The 11,518-nt window shown below is 35.0% G+C and overlaps 1 protein-coding gene across 2 annotated transcripts in view; it reads left to right on the forward strand.

Annotated features, from left to right (window-relative positions):
- The window catches only part of LOC128987511 (E3 ubiquitin-protein ligase COP1-like), a 48,033-nt gene that overhangs the window by 1,845 nt on the left and 34,670 nt on the right, over positions 1–11,518 (forward strand). Inside the window, exon 2 of one of the 2 annotated variants that reach the window (XM_054408405.1) lies at positions 3,822–3,940. In XM_054408405.1, the coding sequence (XP_054264380.1) occupies positions 3,822–3,940 (119 nt within the window). Of the gene's footprint in view, positions 1–3,821; positions 3,941–11,518 lie in introns of those variants that run through there. The other variant, XM_054408395.1, reaches the window with a different exon arrangement.

An 11,518-nucleotide genomic window follows, 5' to 3' on the forward strand; every position in this document is an offset into this window, starting at 1 on the left:
TTTTTATTCTGACTTATAACTCAGTAAGTCAAAGCTAAAAAATCAAATATAAATTAACTTCAACTTAAAGCTGTAGGTAGAATAGGCCAATGTTTATAGTAGGCTAATAATTATTTCATTTAGCCTTTTAATTTCCTAGGTTGTGCCTAAGTAGGCCTAGTTCTGGAAAAATAAGCAAACAACTGTTAAAATCCCATGTTAAGTTATCGGGTACACTTCCATATCTGTTGGCACAAACAATCGAATGAAAATATCCATTGATATATCAAATGAGACAATCAAATAATCAATATTACATTCGTTTGTGCCAACAGATATGGAAGTGTACCCAAGTTATCCTTATTGAGGGCAAATATTTAAGTAAACTGCTGTAGGCAAAAGTTTGCTTATTTATGGATGATGTTTGTTTGAAAATTACCGGTATAGGCTTATGGGTCACACAAAATATTGACCCATTTTAAGAACGTCAGCTGAGATACCATCTCAGCCTCGCCTGGATGAGCCACCTCATTCCCTTCTATCCCTGAGTGCCCAGGAACTCAACAGAGTGTTACCTTGTTGCGCCTGCCCAGGTCACATACCGCAGAAAGGCAGTCCCAGACCACCTTAGAATTGAATTCATAGGAGTCGAGCGCTTTGAGCGCAGGCGCAGCCTCGGCTGTCTGTAAAAATGGAAATGTTGATGTCCCTGAAGCCTAGCCTCAGGTTTTCCTTAGCACATACCATTATCGCAGTCATTTCGGCCTGGAACACAGTTGGGTGAGTGCCCATAGGAAGAAAAATGTCCACCCCGTTCTGCACTCCATGAATTCCAGTCCCAGTCCCACTTCTTACCTTTGAACCATCAGTATACCATTCAAGGTCGCCTTGTGGAAGAGGATTCCCACCGTACATCCACTCATCCCTGGACGGAAGAAGGACAGTGAATGGTCTGGCGAAGTAGAATCGAGTCGGCATGTGGTCCGAGGGCATGTCCATTACCTCCCCTCTTACCTGCTGAGTGATCCGAGAGTGACCTCGGGATCCTCCAACATCCAACCAAAGGTTTTCACACTGGAGTCTGTAGGCGGTCCTCCTCGCAGTGACCTTGACATGCAGGTCAATCGGAGTGAGGTTGAGATGGCAGTCCAGTGAGACTCCCGGACAGCTGCTCATTGCACCAGTGATGATGAGACAGGCGAGTCTTTGGACGGCAGCCAGATCTCTCACCGCCGACACCGAGTCCATCTTGGGCCACCACACGAGTGAGCCATATGTCATGGCGGGCCTTACCACGGAGACAAATAGCCAGTGCATGAGCACCGGCTTGAGCCCCCAGGTTCCTCCCACCATCCGTCTGCAAGCCATGAGTGACCACTTACCTCGATCAATGACCTTTTGGAGTTGTGGCCCCCATTGCAGATTTCGGTGCAATACCACACCCAGGTACTTGTGTCACGGCAAACACGATGGTATTTTGAACAAAATTTTCAGTGTCTTATTAACGATGTTAGCATACGTTTTAAAAATTAACAGCAGCATAAAAGCTATTGTGAATAACATTTTTAAAATGCATGGAAATGTTAACAATGAACCTACCAATAAGCCATACAAATTTCAGAAAGATTGGCTCAGTGGTTTGTTTACAAATAAATTTTAAACTTCAGTGTTGGTGCAGAGTTTCTTAAAAACCGGTACATTTTAGGATCTTTTAACTAGGCCTATATAAATTTTTCTGGTAAACGGAAATTTTTTAAATTGACACCACGTAAAATGTATTTAAACCAGCTTATATTTAATTTTTGTTTCAACAAAATCGGATAATTCATCTCAGATATATTTAGGCTCAAACTCGAGTGCACATATTTATTTCCCCGACAAAGGTGATACAAAAACTTGTCATCACTCTGTTTTCAATAGTTCAAAAGACAAAAACAAATAGTGATCATCTCACCTTTCCTGACATAAACATTACTTTCGATACACAAACATAAGTTACAACTGAAGTTCCCGGTTAGGTAAAACACAGTTTTTTGATGTTCAATTAGGCCTAGCTGAGATTTTACTCTAAAATTTATTGTACAACAATTAATGGACAGTAATTAATGGATTACAAAATATCAGTTGATATTTTAAAGTCTGTTGAAGTAGTTTTTCCAGTGTGATAAAAGTACAGTTTACTACTAAATTTAAAAGTGGCCTATTTGTGGCGAGATAAAGTTTAAAAGAGCATGGGAAACACATTGAGAAATACACTATAACTGTACTAAAAAATAAAAATTATATTAATTAAAAAAATATATAGGCCTATTCCACTTCAAGTTAAAAACGAGATCATCATACTTTTTCTCCACTTACCTCAAAGCACTTGTGACAGATGCTTTAATCATTTTTGTTTTGGGTACAAACACAATAAACATTTTAACGCGTTTCCACCCTTTTCATTGTTTCAACTTGTTGAAATATGTCACTTAAGATTGGTCACCTGATATCACACTCGCCCGCCATTGCAAACAAATATTATTAATCTACTCCTACTTAACTAAAACTGTTCACCTTAATAACTTATGTATTTAAAATATTTAACTATCACTAAAATATATATAACAACAAGACAACTAAGAAACTAACAAAAAATTAACACCTGTCACGGTCAGATATTGAACATCGACTGAAGTGAAGACATTGTTTTGACACTTGAGATTACAGTACATATCAATCGCCAAACAAACATTCCCCCTTCCCACCCTTCGGTGCTTGGGGTATTGTTATTGGCTGCCATTGGCTCCACCCCCGGGTACGCTGCATACCAAAGCGACTGGACTTTGACTTTCTCTTTCCCCTCCCCCCATGTTGTTTGTCACAAGGGTGCTGACCTCTCAAGTACGCAACCCTCACTGAACACGTAAAATAAATAACCCGTACTGGAAATACTTTCGCCTGACCAGAAAAGCTAACGATTTAAAACTAGCGAATATATTATCTATTCGTTGTCTATTAAACTAACTGAGTAGAAGTTATTTCCAGCTCTTTTTAAAAACTAACGAATAAAATAGAAGTTAGCCAAAAAAACGAACGAATAGCGCTATTCGTTAGAATTTCTATTCGTTATTCCCAAGTATGGTTCTATAATATATTTAACTTGTATTCTGGGCTACTTACGAAACCTAGAGCGGCCCCAGAAATGACACTTGTGTACGTATTTTGACTTACCCAGTTCAAAGAGGAATTCCTTGTTCCGGGTTTGTTTTTGTACTGATGCAATTGTACAGTAGATTAAGTTATAGGTCTACTGTATAATTGTATTGATCTGCTCCAGCTTAGCTTTGGCCTTGATTACACCCAAGACTGCACCAAATAATCTCCCCCCCCCCTGAGGGCTTCACCAAGATTGCCTTCGTCCTTGGCTTTGGAAGCGGGGGCCGTGACGGGTCCAGCTTAAGCCACACCAGTTGTCTGTGCCTTCACTGCCACATTTTTCTCGTAGAGTATACCAATAATATTTTCTAATATTTTCAATTCAGGTGCTCCAATCCTTTGTGGCGTTTTTCCCACAAAGCCCCAAATGGTGTCCCCGCAACTGACCCCTTTTGGGAACCTTCCTTAAGGTGGCCGTGGGTTGCTCTTCTACTGTTGTAATTGTCATTTCATAAAAAGATCTCTTTTGCATTCAAGCCTTGGCAGCATACAGGTAGTCTTTTTTTTTAAAGCAATGTGTGGGATTATATGTTAAAATAATACTGTTTAAATAGCCTGAAGGCTATATAACATGTCATTTGGAAGAAAGAAGCTCAGTGTCATTATGGTAACACTGCAAAACAAAAATTTGTTTTCTTTTTCAGAAAGGGTTAGTGCTTGGAGCTTATTATGATAGCGAGAATGATTCAGCTGTTGAGTTGACTCCTGCTGGTCAAAAGTTTAATGAAGAACAGGGTGGAAACTTGAGCAGATTAATTCAAATGTAAGTACAGTCTACTCTAAAACGCTCCTTCAATTTTTATCTGAATATGCTATCAAGAAACTTCAAATTTTTCTTCCAAAAACAAGCTGTCACTTGACCAAGACATCATACATAGTTGCAAAAGGAACCTTTTTCATTATAAAAAGTACTCTTAATAATTCAAATGGTTTCTTTTTCCCCCAATAAATCAAACCTCTTCATAATTCAATTATTTGCTGGACCCTCCAATTTTGAATTATTGAGCTTGAGTATGCTGTAGCCTATGTGTTGGACCAGATAATTATAACCAATATCACTTTATTGTCATAAAAAAATTCCACATTTCGAGCAAAGCTTGTAATTTTTTCCAAGCCCCCAAAAACCCAGATATAAAATTAAATTATTGTCATATCATAAATAAAACAAACTAATAAACAAATTATCTATGTTTCATAATATAACTTAGCTGTACCCAAATTTTTTTATTTAGGACGAACATTCTTTTGGATTGTTATTTTTATCAATTGGTTCTCTTCTGGAGTTTAAACTAGCTGCTAAATCAATCAATCAATTACCTTTAAATGAGTAGGCTAAATACTAGTTTACCTAAGTAGGCTATTACCCAGCTAGGCCTATTTGGAAGGTTTGGCCTTGTGACTTATTGATGTGTACTACAAAAAGCTAGTCTGATCAGAAAGTAGGAATAAGCTTGTAGTTTTGAATCAATTTCCACATTATAATGGAATAATAATGAATAATAATGGGGCAGAGATAATATTCTTGTATGCGGTAAAAAATTGTTCTTCAAAGTGCTGGAGGTTTAATTGAAGACTCCAGCGGTTATATAGGTTGTTACATCCACGGAAATCCGAATTTATGTAATCTAAGTTAAGTTTCAGTTCATTATTGTTTTTGTGCACAACCATTTCTTCTAAAGCTTATGGGAAATTGTATAGGTATAGGGATTTTATGATGACAATTCGGTTGGTCTCAATGTTTAAAATCACAATTTTTTGTGGAGAACTAATATACAAACTTTTACTAACCCTTCCCGAGCGGCAGCTGCAGGGCGAAGCCCTACTCACTCTGCGATCAATAATTTTTGGTTGGAGCCCAAAAAGTTATTTAGAAATTTTTATGTTTTCCCACTTCTATCTGATGGTTTAAGTTGATTATGATCAATCAATCAATCAATCATATCATTTATTTGTCTTTTGGATTTTCACAAATCATTGACAAAGTCAACACATCAGCCTATGTATAGGCCTACGTTATATACATACATACTACACATCTACAATACAATATAGTATAGAATTAAGTATCTAGAAGATGTAAAAACTAAAATGATAAATTAACTTAACTTTTTTTTCTTTTACGCTATCTATTAATAAAACATAAAAACATTTAAGAGCTTAGTAAATTTCTTAAAATGAAGGGAAAAAAAGGAAAAAAAGAAATAATATTAATTAGGAATAGTTAAATTCCAACAACAGTAATTAAATACAAACAAAAATTTGTTCAATTTTTTTTGTCAAGCAATCAAAGAGGTTAGACAAATTTGTGTAAATCATTTAAGAAACTAAATTATAAATACGTCTAAAAATCTCATGTAAAATACAATATAATAATATTAAATGGTAATAGTAATAACATAAATAATAATAATATAATAAAATTATGGACACTTTTTAAAATTCCAAATAATTTTTTTACAAGTTTTAGGACTAAAATTGTTGCGGCATATTTATACGTCCCAAGTAGTAATGCTTGCTAAGTAATGCACTAGCCATCGCAGTGCCTGTTCCAAACATTTTTCATTTTTGACGTTCTTCTGCAAGCTCTGGGCTGTAGTAGTAGTATCTGTCTACGAAGACAATGGTGGCCAGTGGGGGATTGGTAGGATCTTTCACTTACGAGTCACACAATTTTACTACAGTTTGAGTAAATAGTTTTCAGAAGTTCTGTATCGGGGTTTTCTGCATCAGAGTTGTTTCCGTCAACTTTACCGCAATTAGCGCTAAAGTTATAATTGTATTCTCAGAGTCAGAGATTACAAACTTAAGACTAGTCAAGCCAAACTTAGGCTTGTCTGGATTGTAGACTTTAAACTTAATCACCCCCTTGAATGATATGGTACTCTCATCAACGGTTATGTTTGAGCTCGGGTTTTAAAAGGCCTGACAAATATCTTTCATATGATTGACTAAAAACCTTATTTTTAGATCTCGGTCAGTCGAGATTTTCACTTCTTGACTGAAGTTGAAGAAGTAGACATCTTGAGGCGGGACGTTGTATTAAGTCTGTTCTTTTAGTCATATGATTTATTTGTGTTTAAATATGTTTTGTTAACAGATGATTTTTGTAAACATTGGTTTAGTTTTGAAATAGAGTTTGTTGAAACAAGATGTGTGTTAATATTCTTGGATTAGAAATAGACCTAGAACATTTATTGGTTTAGTCATCACCCTGTCCCTCAGATTTCTTACTCTCCTTTTTTTGTCTGTCCCCTTGGAATTTCTTCAAATTCATCGATTAGTTCATCTTCATCTTGTGATATAGGCTCACCAGAATGAACACTACTAACATTTGGTACATTAGACCTACTCAAATCTTTTCCTTAGATTCGTTATAGTCCTTCTTTTCTGTGTTTCGTCCTGATGTGAATGCATAGGCCTATCCCTAACTTCATTGTTTAATTCAAAAAGCATTTTCGTCATCAGACATTGTTGTAGGCCTACCACAACCAACAATACTAACATCTTACCCATGAGTTAGTTAACTGGGACGAGTGGCGTCGTCCTGTAATCCAGCTACTAGGAGGTTACGAATTGTGGATATTTATAGGAATGCACTGTGGATGCGATACTCCCTGGTGTGGATTAACGTCCGCACGAGGGAGTACTACCCTCCCTCTGCAGTTACTCTGCAGTACTATCCTGAAAATTAGACCAATTCGTATATACCAAGGCAAAAATGTGGTTCGGATTCCACTATAAACTGTAGGCCCCTTAGTTGCCATTAGCTGTATGGGCTATTAATTAACAGCTGTGTCTAAGGAATAAGTCGGCCTTAGTCACTAACAAGACTACAAGATGGCGCCACTCATCTCCATTCATACTTGGCTTAAAATACCTACTTTGTATGGTCGCCACTTCATTGAAAAATTACATTCAGTTCCTTAGGTTTGTTACACTCCCCTGTCTTCTGAGTAAAGCTATTGCCAGAAGGCCCAGGCCTATCGTTAACTGTATCAGGGTTGGTACGGTCAGGGAAAACCTGGAAAAGTCAGGGAATTATGAAAAAAATCTGGAATTTCTCCTGAAAGACTACCTTTTTTACAGATATGCTACGTTTTGCTCTAAACATGTGTCAGGGTGATGACTAATGGCAAAAAGAACAACATAAGCACTGATGCGTATTTTTATATTGATAGTTAGTTATCAGTACACGGGAGGAATCGATATGTATATAGTTTGAAACAAGTTTTGTATTTGGGAGTGATTAAATAAGTTAAATATTTACATTTTTTCTAATATTTCTTGATTTTGATTAGGCCTAGTCGATATCGACTTACGTTATACCTGGAAAAAGTATAACATCAGTCTGGAAAACCTGGAAAAGTCAGGGAATTTTATTTACCAAATTAGTACCAACCCTGTCTATAGTTTTCATAACATTTATTTACAGCATAAGGTGTACTAGCATGAAAGCTACTTTTCTCATAATGTATATCCATATGGTCTTCATCATAATGTTCAATACCTTGCAGCACTTTAATACCGCTTATATATGACAGCCAAGAAACAACTTTAAAATACCTGAATGACGGCTCCATGTTTTGGCATGTATATGCTCGTGACCTTCAGATTGAGTTGCGTATATATACGGCCAATGCTCAGGAAGGGTTAAGATTTAAAAAAAGCTAAACGTACATTTTTGTTTATTTCACCTAATTTAATTACTAGGTACATATTTTATACTTTACAGTATTTTGGATTTGAAAAAAATAATCCCCACAAAAGGACCTGTACTCACTTCCTTACGTTGAATAGAGAACTCATACTTTCTTGTTCTCTATTCAAGTTTACAACTTTTGGCGATGTTGCAAGCCAAATGCTTGAATTGTTACAATATAAAGAACTGTTGTTTTAAGGTTTATTGCAGACATTTTCCATCACAAACGTAACATGCAATACAAACAACGTTTCGGGATCCGAAATCTGATCCTGTCCTCAGGTGAAAAAACCTAACTAACACATTACAACTAACACAACAATTATTATAGTTATTTTGATTGATTGATTGATTGATTGAACAATACACAACACCCAACCTGGGTTGGATTACAAAACAGAGAGTAACAGTCAAGTATGCACTGTATAGCAGTCAAGTGGTGATACAAACCTATCACAAAACACAAAAATCTATATCTAAGAAAAGAAAAAGTTATATGTAGGGTTTAAATAGCTCCACAACAATGGAGCACTATCTTAGACTATCTTACGTCTCACTCACACAGAGGACTTGCAAATTCACAGATAATTAAAAAAGTCCCAACTAAAAAATAGTGAAAACAAATGTGAATTCCAGATTTCATGGAATTTTTGATAGAATTAGGAAACGGTGGTTTTGATATTTTACCAGAATACCCCAACTTATTGATTGAAATTCCGAAATATTTCCACTGTGACTACGACGTCATTTCTATCGTAAACTTTACAGAAATGGAATGAATTATCTATCAACTAATTTTATTCAAGAGCTGTATTGTGGTAAACAATTTATGATTGTAGCACAATGCATGATTGTGGTTTTTTTTAATTAATTTCCTGTACAGAAAATGGTTCATCTTAGTTCGGATTCGGTTATCTATGGAAAGACTAAAACTGATCGATTGGAACATCACATCCAATCCATTGGAATTGTTGAACCCATTAAGCCATTCACATTCGTCACCTCATAAACCCATGCTAAAAAGAACACTGTTATCAAGTTTAAAATGTAAGAACATAGATGGCAAGCAGGGCGTAATTAATGGCTTAAGATTGGTCACTGGTGGATTTGGCTCACTTGGGCAACCACACTCTCATAGCATAATTCACTGACTCTGGTCAGACTATCATCAAACTACGCAATATGACGTACACCTAATCCTTTCAAGAGGATTAAGAAACAATTTTCCATAAAGCTGTCTTTGCATAACAATAAGGCAAAGGGATGGACACCATCAAAGGAAGGATTTACGTGCCAGACCCTGTTTTTTTCAAATGGTCTGTTGTAAGGGTGATTGGCGTTTTCAAGAGTTCGATCTCACGGTGACAACTACGTTTAGGTATAAAACAAAGCCAATAACGGATGACCATATCATCACTTCAAACATAGTGTTAAAAAGGGGTCCTATAAACCTATATATACATTTACATCATACTACACAGAAACAGGTACTTTTCCATCTGTGTTGATGGGCTGGAAAGTTGCCCTTTGCCGTGCCTACACTTGGAAAAGTAACGTAATGTACTTTAAACATGCACTTAGTCAGCTGACAAAATAAACAGCTAATTGCAACAGCCTATTTTATTTTCTGGAATATACAAATATTTTTATGTTATGTCCCATATAAATGTCGTTCTCGTATGGTAAAACACCATTTACTAGTAACGTAATATACTATCACATTATGTTTTGAAAAGAAATAAATAATCTAAAAATGTAAACACACACCTTATTTCTTACTACAACTTATACCTTAAATAAAGGTGCACAAACAAGACGGTAATGCTGTGTGTTCTATTAAGTGGGATTTGTGGAGGATACAGTGTGAACGATTCGCTTGGGTCAGCTAACTTTTTAAAATTAACAGTTACCTATTCAATTGTTTGTCATCCAATAACAAAAATAAGGTGCAAGTATAACAGTTGACTTGATAATCCGGTAGATGGCAAACAAATTTGTGTTGCTATTGATAAAACTATAACTAACCTGTCATTAAATAAAATTAAACTGATTAATTATTAAAACTCATTTTAAGTAAACTCAACCAAAAACTATTTATTTACAAAAACTAAACAATAATGTAAACAAACCAAATAGCAGATGATTCATAACTTCATAACTCAGCTGGTAACAATAATAAGGCCATAAAATAAACGTAACCATGACTTTGTATCAATGGTTTGTACAATATTTATGTTTCTCTGTAAATTGAACTTGGGATTTGATTAGTTATATTTTATATTTATTTATAAATATTACTTATTTGTTATACTTGCCTGCCTTGAAACATCCAATGGTTTTATTTCAGATGTTATTATTTTTTTAATTTTCATTATAAATATGTGTTGATTTGTTATTACGATCACACGATAATTTTCATTAAAGTTTGGTACATATACAGGGTGTTTCAGAATTTGTGTCGGATATTTTAGGGTATTGGTCCTGGGTAAGAAACAAATCCAAATATCATATTTAAATTGACCGACAGTCCTTAGTTACTCACACAGCCGCCATTTTTTTTTTTGTGCTTATTAATTGTTTTCTAAAAAGTGGTAAGAGATACAAAATTGAAACTTTGCAAAAACATTTATGACAACTAGACAAAACTATGAAAAAATTATGAACATTTTTAAAATTCATAAAACAAAATGGCGGCCATTTAAAATTTTGTTTCTTAAATAACTCAAAACCCGTTGAGTTTACAAAAAATTTACAAGAATAACTTTTTTAAGAAAATTTAATTACAAATCGATTGACTCCTTAAACTTTAAGATTGGATGAATATTAACTGAGATATGGCAGCTTTAGTAATATGTGACCGCTGGAGGTTAGATGTAGTGCATGCCAAGGCATGCGGCCTAAGTCTGCCACAACAATGCAACAATCTCCGTCCGCTTTGCAAGTTATTTTTAAACGATTTTAGATTATTTCAAACAATAACAAAATATTACATCACCCCAAAAGTGTTTTTTTTAACAATTATCAATCATTAGTATGGCTTAAAAATTGCACACCTTTTTACTGTCTTTCAAATTCACACTAAACACCCATCCCAAACCTTTTAAAAAATCAGCTGTGTTGAAAGTCAAAATACTTGTTTACAAAATAATCAGCTGATTGTATCGTTGTCTGAAGATATTATTGAATATTCAATGTAGTCAGTTCCTCTAACTTTTACATTCACTTTTAACGTGTACTCTTACTGTAAAAGGTTTAGTATGAATTTTAAAGACAGTAAAATGGTGTGCAATTTTTAAGCCATACTAATGATTGATAATTGAAAAAAAAAACACTTTTAGGGTAATGTAATATTTTGTTATGGTTTGAAATAATCTAAAATCGTTTAAAAATAACTTGCAAGGGGACGGAGATTGTTGCATTGTTGTGGCAGACTTAGTCCGCATGCCTTGGCATGCACTACATCTAACCTCCAGCGGTCACGTATTACTAAAGCTGCCATATATCAGTTAATATTCATCCAATCTTAAAGTTTAAGGTGTCAATCGATTTGTAATTAAATTTTCTTAAAAAAGTTATTCTTGTAATTTTTTTGTAAACTCAACGGGTTTTGAGTTATTTAAGAAACAAAATTTTAAATGGCCG

Source organism: Macrosteles quadrilineatus, unplaced genomic scaffold (assembly GCF_028750875.1).
Source record: "Macrosteles quadrilineatus isolate MER2022 unplaced genomic scaffold, UCM_ALF_1.0 Scaffold_1__1_contigs__length_201487025, whole genome shotgun sequence".
In the NCBI taxonomy this organism is placed as follows: Eukaryota; Metazoa; Arthropoda; class Insecta; order Hemiptera; family Cicadellidae; genus Macrosteles; species Macrosteles quadrilineatus.